Source organism: Lepisosteus oculatus, chromosome 20 (assembly GCF_040954835.1).
Source record: "Lepisosteus oculatus isolate fLepOcu1 chromosome 20, fLepOcu1.hap2, whole genome shotgun sequence".
NCBI classification, from domain to species: domain Eukaryota; kingdom Metazoa; phylum Chordata; class Actinopteri; order Semionotiformes; family Lepisosteidae; genus Lepisosteus; species Lepisosteus oculatus.
Window position 1 is genome coordinate 9,246,590 of NC_090715.1, and position 11,280 is coordinate 9,257,869.

Here is an 11,280-nt window from a genome sequence, read left to right on the forward strand (position 1 = left end):
GATTGTTTGAAACGCCAAGATCTGTACAAGCATTTCCTCTTGTAGTACAGTAGCTCTGACATACTGGGTAAGAAACACCATTACCACTTGTACCATTTCTGTTTCTGCTTCAGACGTTCCTGTAGAGTAGGCGTTTCCCCGTCTATCCATGGAAAATTAAATTCTCACATAATAACTACTTCTCTTTTTGCAAAAAAATGACTAATTTCATCACACAGTATTGAATTATAATCAACACTCGTATTTGGTGTTCTGTGGTGTAGTCCAATAGCACTGCCCCCTTTGGAATGGTTTTACTTCAGGGTTTAGAACGCTCCCGGGCTTTGGAATTTTGCTTACATCCCTTTTCTCAAGGTTTGGAATATTGACTTATTTTAGAACTATGTATTGTGCGCACCAGAAGCAAGGCAGCCGAATCCCGAGGATCGGTTATGGCAAAGCCTGCTGCTGGAATTCCGTTGTGCCACTGGAGGAGCAGGGTCCTACTCTGCATTGTGAGGAAATCCTCTTTTTCAGAGCTTTCAGGTCTCGTATTCAGATGGTAATGTGTCCGGTCTGGGTGCTTGTTTTGCTAACCCCCAACCCCCTCTCCCTCACCATCTCCACCCTCGTTAGGCTTTGCTCTGCAGGATAAATCTGTCCCTTTTGAGTTCGGCCCTCACAAAGGACACACTCTAGACTGGGATGGAATTGACCTGGAATGCTGTTTGTTTTCAAAGCATTAAATGGGAGACATATGGAGAGAAACTGAGAAAAATGAAAGTAGGCCTACTTCAAGTCAGCCATTTTGTAAGTCACACAAGAGTATGGATAACAGTTTTTTCTTCAACACAAGACTACATACAATAGTTCTGAAAACTTCACATCACTGAATAGTTTAATTTTAAGCAGTATGACAACAAATCTTTTCAAAATAATTGTATGTATAGATACTGGGGAGTAGGAAAGACATGCCCTTTGGCCAGTTCGCATTTGTAATGTAACAGACATTAACCTTACACAGATTTCTCCGAACCACCGCATTAAAGCTACATTCTGATTGAATTAACTCCGTGTTCTTGTATTTTCTTGAGCGTTCCCATTTAAAAAAAAAATGCTGCACCACTATTTGTGAAAAAGAAGAACAAGGATTTAACGAGACTAAAAGTAAAATCATGAAATTTATTTAATTTTATTTTCATTTTTATCTGATTTTGGGTATTGTCTTTTGTGAGAAAATCAGTGCACGCAAATATCTGTCTCGCTGTGAAAATGTAGCATTGCTTTGGACAACTTCATTGAAAAACGGGTGAATCATAAAAAGAATGATGATTTCAATTCAGTCTTCAAAGTTGAGATCTCATAATATCGGAACATTACTTCAGAGTAACGCATGAAACAGGAATTGCAATTCTGCGTGCATGACCTATTCACAGTCTAATTGACAAGACACTAGCACTATCCAGTACTATAAAGCACGATGCACCTGTTTTCATGGGGCTGCTGATAGACATCAGAGACTCCACCTCCTACACTTGTCCTTCCATTCTAATTGGCTCAGCAGGGTCTCTATGCTAATAAGCTGTGACCCTCTGCACCTGACTCTCTACTACACTGAAGAATGCAAGGCAAAGACTGCCTCCAAGTATCGGCTGTTTATTTATCCGGTCGTCTCCTGTCTATGTGCTTTCACTTAAGCATTCTTGCATGGACTTGGGTAGAGCTAAATGCAAGGTAAATTCAGTAATAAGAAGCTATAGTAAAAATGCCAAGATCTTTTCTGGTGAAGAAACACCTGACTTCAAGGAAGCCACATTACGGTCATCTGGAATCCCTTAAAAAAGGTAATTTGTAACTAAAGCCAAACTCATGTTTTTATATTATTTTATATTGTTTAAAAAATATCGTTGTAATTTTGAATCAGGTATTTTCACTTAGGGTTTACATTGTGATATATACAATACTGCGGTTTAAACCCCTCTTATTTTGCTTTTCATGTGTTTTAACTGATGCATACAACTAAAAACGACATCCTTTTAATAACGGCACCTTCTAATGATCATTTGAAGTAATGTTAATACTTGTATCATAATAATACATGAATGAAGGTAAATTGAAACAAAGTTATCACATTATTGCATATAAAGTTTATGTTTTTATACGTGAGATATAAAACGTATATATCAAATGTAAAACAAAAACAACACAGTGAAGTTCTTTAAATTACTTACGTTAATTTTAAAAAATAAAGCTTAAAAACTTTCTGCCACGGACAGCACACTCGCTGCTGGAGTTTAGCAGGTGCAGAATCTCTCACACAAAAGAGGGGCTCATTGTCCGTCCCTCCTTTTGGGATCTAAAGGGTCCTATTAAGCTTGTTGAAGAGGCTAATCTAGTGCCTTTCGAGGCTCCTTAAACTCATAAATCCGAATGAAATGCGTTTTTATTCAAATTCTGCCATTTATCTTAACCAGCTCTATATGCCTTTTTTATTATTATTAACAGCCACGTACATGAGCATTGCATAATTGTAGCCTGGTTTTGAGCATTTGAACATTCACTTCATAACTTGAAGCTCTGTTAAAAGATTCAATTAAACTGTGGCACAAGTTTAGTTCAAACAGATGAGTCTATATAAGTTTAATAAATTTACTTAAGGTCCATTTCCTTTAGCATAAGTTTTTTTCTCTGCGTGAGGGTCTTTTCAAGCAGCCTTAAAGACTACATTATGATAAAATCATTCGCTTGTTTTAAACAGAAACACAATTCACTAAAACTAGTACCAACATGGTATGATAAAATAATTTTAAAATATGGGAGAATACCACATATTAAATTCGACAGCACCTTTGAGTAATACCATCAATTTGTTCAGTTGATGTTGCCAGAGAACTTTAGCAGTGTATTAAGAAGTACATTTAGTTCTGAAATATTATCAGGGTCTGTCATGCTAATATTGGTAATGATATCTTAGAATATGTATGATCATATGCTCTGTCTTTGTGTCCAGATTTTTTATTTATGATGCTATCTAAGTCATTCGTGTTTTTTTTTTAAATAGGAAGTTTTCTGGTAAGTCCAACTTGTATATTCAGAGGAGGGTGGTTTTGCAAATAGCTGCAAATTGCCTAAAATTCCCTAGGAACTGAAAATACACTGTAAACTGGGGATAAAATCAACAGAATATTTTCCTTTACAAGTATTAGTAGTTAAATGGCTAGTAAATTAAATCTGTTTTGGTGTTCTGTAAGGTACTTTTGGAGTCTCCTAAAACCTCCAGCATGTTTGTTTTGGTTGGTTTTGGGAAAATATATTTTTTATTTTTTTGTCTGTGCTTTTGCAGGAGAAGCCACTTCTCCAGTTGTTGAAGAGTCTGTGATCGCGCAGAGTCTGCAGCCTGAGTTTCCATCAACTGCGACTTGTGTCCAGGCCTTGGGAGTATGGGAATGTATGCCCCTCGTTGCTGTAGCAACCCAGACTTCCAGTCCCGAAGAAGCTGATGTTACCTCACACCCATTGAGAGAAACGCAGGCGCTGTGCTCTTTTCAGGAAAAGCTGTCAGAAGAGACGGTGTTGGCTGTGAAACTGGCCGCTACTCCTCATAGAGTCTCCCCCAGTGAGCGGGACATGAACGCCAGCCAGCTCAGCCAAGGCCCCAGGCTCTTGGAGGACAAGAGCCTCATTCCCAGCTCTCTCCTCAGTCTCCCCCACCATTCCCAGGAGAAGTTTGAGTGTTTTGACTGTCACAAGGCCTACTACACCTTCTCCGGACTGGCCAAACACAAGCAGCTGCACTGCGAGTGGCAGTGCCACAGGTATTTCAACTGCAAGTACTGCGACAAGGAGTACGTGAGCCTGGGCGCGCTCAAGATGCACATCCGCACCCACACGCTGCCCTGCGTCTGCAAGCTCTGCGGCAAAGCCTTCTCTCGGCCCTGGCTGCTGCAGGGCCACATCCGCACACACACAGGTACGGAGCCCCTCGAAACCTAGGCGGCCAGGGATGTTCGCCCTGTTACAACATTTGACCTTCCCAAGTGGTTCCCATAAAATTCTTTTTTAAATTTAGAATCACAGTTCGTTTCCTTAGCATGTACGCGCCCAGACTGGCACTGCTAGCTGTGAACTGAACTGAACGGCAAAGGGCCTTGTTCTCAAGCAAGACGCACAGGCTTGTCCCAGCTCCCTGGCTGTCTCTTGAATCGCTCCAGCTCTGCTGTGGTGTGCAGGAGGGTCCACACCAGGCGGAGGAGAGCCAGGTCTCTCACTGACTTCAACCTGAGCCTGCATGTGCCGCAGGAATTTCCGGGGGGCACTATTTCCTGGGGACCTGAGAGCGCCCTGACCAGCTGAATCTCTAGGGGCAGCTTGGAGAGTCCCAGTTGACATCAGGATCTTAGGGCTCAGCCTCCACTCATAGAGAGAGTCATTACTGGTGCATTCTGTGTGTTCTATGAATTCATTGTACTTTACTGCAGCCTGCTATGATAATGCCAAGATTTACAATGACACACCTGGATGGGCTGCCAAAAGACTTTCTGAAAATAATTTCTAGAGAGAACGGGAAGTATTCTTTATACAACCTCCATGATCACAGGTTGATGGTAGAAGAGTTATTAGCCACTCTAGTGGCTTGAAGTTTGTTAATGTGCATGTTTATTAAAAGGTCAGAAACAAGAACAATCTTCCTGGTTTAGTACTGGGTATAATGAATGCCACGCTTGCAAAAAAGCATCTTGGCAACAAAGTTACTTTTTTTCCAAAGATTTCCATAGCTGAATAGGATATGTTATTTGATGATAGATCAAACAAACATATTCATGGGTGAAACATTCTCTATTATTTTAGTGTTTACAATTATCTGTATAAGATATATGAATATTTGTTGTCCTTAAGGTACATTTTCAAGATTTAACAGGTCTTCTGAAGAACAATCGATTAAAAAGGCAGGAGAAGCACCCGTTTGATGTTAAGACTATGTAGTTATGATCGTGTTTCATACATCTAGCAGCCAAGCTTGGATTCTAGTCAGGATGAGAAAGGTAATGAGCACATCCAATTTCAGTTTTTTTTGTTTTCAGTGTTTCCAGTGCTGGAATCGAAGGCCATTAATCCCCATTTTTGAAACCCTACATGGCCTTTTCATTCACTCACTCTGACATTATGGCTCTGGCATAGACGCTGCCTCTTGTAGCGTGTGGTGGATTTGGGTCAGGCGGCTCGCCTCCGACCTTTGTGTGCTGTCCCTGTCTCCCTCGTCCCCTGACACATTCCTTCTGTTCGCTGTTCCAGGAGAGAAACCCTTTTCCTGTCCGCACTGCAGCCGGGCCTTTGCGGACCGTTCTAACTTGCGGGCCCACTTGCAGACGCACTCGGACGTGAAGAAGTACCAGTGCAAGAGCTGCTCCAAGACCTTCTCCAGGATCTCGCTGCTGTCCAAGCATGAGGAGGCCGGCTGCTGCCCGCTCTCTTGACACCCGCGCGAGCTCATCCAACCACGGGAGGCCCAGCGTCTCCTAAGAACGTCTGCGAGCTTGGCGCCTTCCCTGAACACAAGCATTCAGGGCCAGACCCAGAACGGGATTTGTTTTCTTTGCAGTTGTGAGAAATTCATGGTCTGGTGGCTGAACAAATGATGACTGAACACCGTCCTTTCGCACCACCCGCACGCTTCTAGTCCCGAGAAGTACGTGGAGTGAGAAAGAAGAGACGTTATGATCCAGTGTTTGTTTTTTTTAAAAAGAAACAAAACAGTGTTAGCTTGATGAAACTTTCGCTTCACATTTCAGATTTTTTTCTTGTTGTTGTCTTTTATTTGACTTTTTAAAAAAAACAAGAATAAAAAAGTTACTGATGTGTGCTTTCACAATATGTACATTTTATGGTAACAAGGTTAAGGTTTTTACTGGTGAGTTTTGCAGCAAGGTGTTTAACACAAGAGGGCATAAATAGGTCAGCTAACTGACACACACCTGCTTATTCCATGTAATTAGAATGTTTATTCAGCCGTTAGTTAGGCTGCGGTTGCGTTTGTGTCATGTCATGATCTATTAAATATTTTCATATTTGTCTGCTTGCAGTTCTTGAATTTATTTCTTAAGGGAGAACATGAAAAATCACCAGTTCATCTGGGCAAAACCAAGTCCAGTACACATTGCTCTGCTTCTCCTCAAAACTGGAATTATTTCTTAACTGGTTCTTAACAACCAGGTAACAAACAGGTTGGTTCTGCAGCTAAAAAACGTTTTTTCCCCAAAAGCTGGAATGTTTTTCAATTGAGTGTGTTCATAATGAAGTATCATTAGTAAGAACAAAAGTGTTGTAAGGCCCATGAGAATCTTTGACCTGAAGGGATGTTTTGTATCTCTCTGGTAGCAGTTTGCAAAATTTTCATCTACCTTTTTTAAAATAGAAGCAAGGGCATGTATTCCATTGCAATTCACACTTGAACACAATGAGGGCATTTCAGTTTTGGTACTTTGTAGCCATGGTAACCGTTGCCCAGCATCTGCTGCCTGCCCTGGGTGGCTAACCTAGTGAAAGCCACGAGTCTAGGGAAGGGTCGGGGCCTTCCAAACGTGAGCTTTAGGAGGGAAAAATGAAGGAGGGTCACGCTGAGGCTGAGGTACGACCGGTTTAAGTGGCATTAATTACACAGATATTATTTATTCACACAATTAATGTCTTCGGAGGGCAGCTGTGGGATCGCAGTGGGGAGAATTTTACAAGTCTAAATAAAACCGCAATGTTTCCCATTCAAGATAGTGCATGGAAAATTCTTATTAAATATATCTGTTTATTGGCAGGTGGAGTACGGCCAGCTGCACACCACGATGGAGCCATGCCAGCTCCCTGACAGGAGGGAGGAAAGGGAAGGGGGGAACTCAACATTTTCCAGTTGCTCAGCACAAGTGCAGCAGCTGAGAGTGAGTCTGAGGCCACTTCCACTTGCTGCTGGTAGCTGGCCCTGCTGTGCGGGCTGCTTTCTTAAAATACAGCCAGCAGCTAGATCACCCTGCAGCTCGCACCTGGCAGCCCACTGAAGCTCAGCAGGTACTGGCCAGTATCAGGGTGGGAGACCTCCAGGACAAGCTCAGGTTGCAGCTGGAAGAGGTGTTAGTGAGGCCAGTAGGGGACACTCACCCTGCAGTCTGTGTGGGTCCTAATGCCCTAGTATAGTGACGGGGACAATATACATTAAAAGAGGTTCTGTCCTTTGGATTAACCATAAAAATGAGTTCCTGACTCTTCGTGGTCATTAAAAATCCCAGGGTGCTTCTCAAAAAGTGTAGGGGTGTTACCCCAGTGTCCACATTTCTCCCTGGCGTTTACCAATCATGGCCTCCTAATAATGCCCATCTATGAACTGGCTTCATCACTCTGCCCTCCTCCCCCCTGAGAGCTGATGTGTGGGGAGTGTTCAGCGCACTTCGGCTGCCATCGCATCATCTAAGTGGGGCTGCAAATTGGTGGGCGTGGAGGGGAGTCCCCATTACTTGTGAAGCACTTTGAGTGGAGTTTCCAGAAAAGCTCCAGAAGTAACTGAGGTTTTGAAAATGTGCAGGTTGAACCTTTAACCTTAATTGGACATCCATCCACTATCATGAAAAGAATTGTTCCCGCAAGGGATGTAGCAAATCGGAGCCCATTAGGGAAACACTGGTCACAAGGCAGGACTACACTCTGAACAGGATGCCAGTCCATTGAAGGACACTCACACGCACACAACTTAGGGACACCAATCAATCAGTGACACAGCAGCACTGACTGTCACCCTGCTGTGTCAGCCAAGCGGGGAGCATATCATCATCATCATTATTATATAAACTGCTCTACTAGATTACAAAACTTGTACAGAAACAGCTGAATGTGTTCACTACTGTCCTGTAGGCGATTATCAGTCCTACCATTGAGAAACCTTTCTCTTATCTCCACCTGTAGGCTTTAACTTTAAGCTGTGCTAGTATCAGTTTCTGATGATACTGTAGGTGTGGAACAAATATATTCAGTCATGGAAGAAAGATGGTATAGTTTTTAAATCACTCAGTTATTCAGCCAGAGTTTAGATCTAAGGTAAGTGTAATGTGTTTCAGCCAAAAAATGAAAGTAGCCCACATCCTGAAACATTCAACTTAACAGGAATCATGGTACAATTTAGCTGTTCCTGTAGTATTGACTTTAGATGGGGCCAGAGGAACACGGCAGGTCATGTCACAAGCTTCAGAAAGGAGGCAAAACTACATGAGCAAACTTGCATAACGCACATTCCGTTGTATGACTGACTAGAGCCAGTGTTGCTAATCCTTCGCCTTCCTAGACATCAAAATCAAGAACCAACCTATTTAATGATAATGATAACACAAAAGGTCTAGTGGTCAGCTTTGATTTAAACTGCCTCCTGACCTCTGTCACCATACTCCATGACGTGTATATCAGCTGACACTCCTGCCCTAACTTTAGCTGCTGTGACTTTACAAAACGGCCTTCTCCCTATAAATATCCTGTAGCCAGGGTGAGGGAGGCATGCAACTGCGCCGTTTCCAGCAGCAGACATGTCAAAAATAGCGACTTGAGTTACTATTCTTATCACAACACACAAGCTGCCTGCTGGCCAGGTTGATCGGGACTCCCAGTATAGCCCTGGCAGAGAAGAGTGGAACCTCACAAGTTTCCAATACCCAAGGAGTGGAGCTTGGAAATGTGTCCGATTCCACTGAGAGCACCTGCGCTGCTGTGTTTTGAATTACTGGAGGCTGATATTAGCAACGCACACATACAGACGTGTAGGATATCACTTGCCTCCTTTCATGATTTTCTCGTTATTGGCAGTGATTAAAGAACAAGCTTAAACCGAACAACAGGGAGCTTAGGAAGTTCTCCTCACTAAAAAAAGCATCGCAGGAAGCCAAGATGAGGGAGACTGACAACCCAGACCACAGAGCAGCAACTTCCTGAAGGCTTCCCAGTTTGTATGTTTTGCTGTTCTATGTTCAAAAACTAGAAACAGAACCCGCATTTGTATCGTGCTTTAAACAAGTCAATTAAAAAGTTAGCCTTTGAATACAATCATTAAAACATAAAGGGGTTTTGAAAAGTAAGAGCAGTGCAGTATCATTGGATATGAACGCACACTGCTCCTCAGAAACCTTTTTAAATTCCCGCTGCCTTGCACCCATTTTCAGGATCTTCTCATTTCTTACTCATATTGTCACTCCACTGGTATAAAGATTTTCCTGTCCAGGAAATAACAGTACTAGTGACTCCAGTAATTGCTCTCTCCACCAGCCTCTCTGTGTCTCTGTGCATAGTGTTTCCTTACTACTCAGTGGTATATACTGTATAGGATGAGGATAACATAAGCTCATATCGTTAAGGGAATCTGTTCCCACCTCACAGTAGTGTCCCCAGTATACATAGCGGAGTTGGAAAAACCTTGTTTGCTCTGTACTAGTTTGCATTACCCTTATCCTTTACCAAAACAGCATACAACATGACAGAAAGCAACAACAGTCAAGAACACAAGCCCATAAGGGTTACTACTAAGAGGAATCTACTTGACCGATCTTGTTTTTTAGACTGTCAATTGAGCTCAGGCTATTTTTCTTTTCTCAGACTTTCTCAGAGTGCCATCTTCAGCATTATGGCACAACAGTGTGTTAAAGACACCCCCTACTCTTTGTGTTGAAGAGCAGTATCCCAACAGCTGCAGTAAGGAGCGTGTGGATTTTAATGTAAAAATAAATATGATTAACAACCTCAGCTAGACATCAGAGGATAATCTGCTTTTCAGTTACTATATGGATATTTATAAAATCTTTTGAGGCTATATATATAAACCTGTTTATATAGAGCAATCTATTACTCCACTGCTTAGTGGTATAGCAATATAATACCAGCTGCTGTTTTTAGACCCTGTGAAGACAAAGTGTGCCTATTTTTACCTGACCAGTAGAGGCTGTCTTGCTATTTTTATGAACGACCTCCGCACAGTCTTGCACTGACTCAGATTTGCTGAATATTTTCCACAGTGTGTGTCGGGTGTATAAAAATACCCCCCTCCCGCTGCTAGCTGACATACAGCCTATGAACGCTATGTGTGCACTTGTTACCCAAACCCCTGTACCAAGCGAGCGTGGAGAAGACTGGATATATCCGTCCACTTGTTGTGGAAAAAAGAGGCGCAGCCTCATAACAGGTGCAGGCTCTTAACATTTAGAAGTGATTTCAGCTCAGACTGTAATCTCTGAGCCCTGTTTTACTCTCCTTACATTAACTGTCCTGGCTGCTTTGGGGCTGTGGGTTTGGTAGCTATTATTCCTCCTTTTTTCTGTTTTCAAAATAAAGCATCAACCAGAAGGATCACAGAGTTTTCACAGAGTGTTTTGAAACTTGAAAACTCTTATTGTGAAAAGCCTGTCTCATTCTTAGGCTTGGTCTGTGGTGGTCTTGTCATAAAGCAAAAATGTTAAATCACAGCAGGCTAGATCAGGGCTTGGATACCTATTGCAAATGTTGCACCAGGTCATGCCTATGAAGTAATGTAAAGAAAGAATCTCCTTTACTCTTATTGTAAAAGCCTGAAGACTGATAAACTGCTTCTGAACTACGAACTTTAAACTGACTTAAAATTTAACATAAATGTACATACAATGTGCTGTATATTAAACATCATTCAGATCGAGCCAATTTATAGTAACAAGTAGGTATACAAATATATATTTGTTTCGTGCATTAAATGTTTTGCCTGCAACAAATATTTATATGGCTTTTCTGAGAACTATGCTAAGACTCATGCTGAAATAAACTCAGAAGTGTCTTCATAAAACGTTTTTTTACATTCATGATATATTATATAGCTCAAATATAAATGTTCCTCCTGCATGCAGATCTTTTCAAGTTCAAGTTAATTGTCATGTGTACACAAGTAGAATGAAATACTTGTGTTTTCTTTTCATGACAAATGACATAAAAAATGACATAACGTTGACAGAAAATGACATAACAAATAACATCACAAATTCACTTTCAAATGCACTTTGAACCATCCTTTGAGTGAGAATGATACATTTAAAAGAACAGTTCTGAATATGTTCTTGTCTCACTGGCCAGTTTGTTATTCACCAAGGGCTTAATATTTTTAATTTCAGTCTTCAAACTCTAGCTTACAGAATTGATGCAGCTGTTCTTGACTTTGCCACTTTTAAAGGGTTAACATTAAACTAATAATGCAATGGGACTATAACTCTTCAGAGATGTAATATGCTAGATATTACCACTGATATAAACTAAAATATGTAGCAG

At 41.6% G+C, this 11,280-nt stretch overlaps 1 protein-coding gene across 1 annotated transcript; it reads left to right on the forward strand.

Annotated features, from left to right (window-relative positions):
• The first annotated feature begins 1,571 nt into the window (after nucleotides 1–1,571).
• Nucleotides 1,572–6,048, forward strand: snai3 (snail family zinc finger 3). Its single transcript, XM_015368009.2, has 3 exons — nucleotides 1,572–1,823; nucleotides 3,323–3,949; nucleotides 5,272–6,048. Exons 1-3 carry the CDS (start codon nucleotides 1,745–1,747, stop codon nucleotides 5,451–5,453), a joined length of 888 nt encoding a protein of 295 aa, XP_015223495.1. The 5' UTR covers nucleotides 1,572–1,744; the 3' UTR covers nucleotides 5,454–6,048.
• The last annotated feature ends 5,232 nt before the right edge of the window (nucleotides 6,049–11,280 follow it).

Bases quoted from the DNA above. Each gene is read 5' to 3' on its own strand.
- snai3 (XM_015368009.2), top strand. From the start codon at position 1,745: ATGCCAAGATCTTTTCTGGTGAAGAAACACCTGACTTCAAGGAAGCCA. The intron at 1,824-3,322 runs GTAATTTGTAAC...GTGCTTTTGCAG, and splicing joins TCTGGAATCCCTTAAAAAAG to GAGAAGCCACTTCTCCAGTT. The intron at 3,950-5,271 runs GTACGGAGCCCC...TCGCTGTTCCAG, and splicing joins CCACATCCGCACACACACAG to GAGAGAAACCCTTTTCCTGT.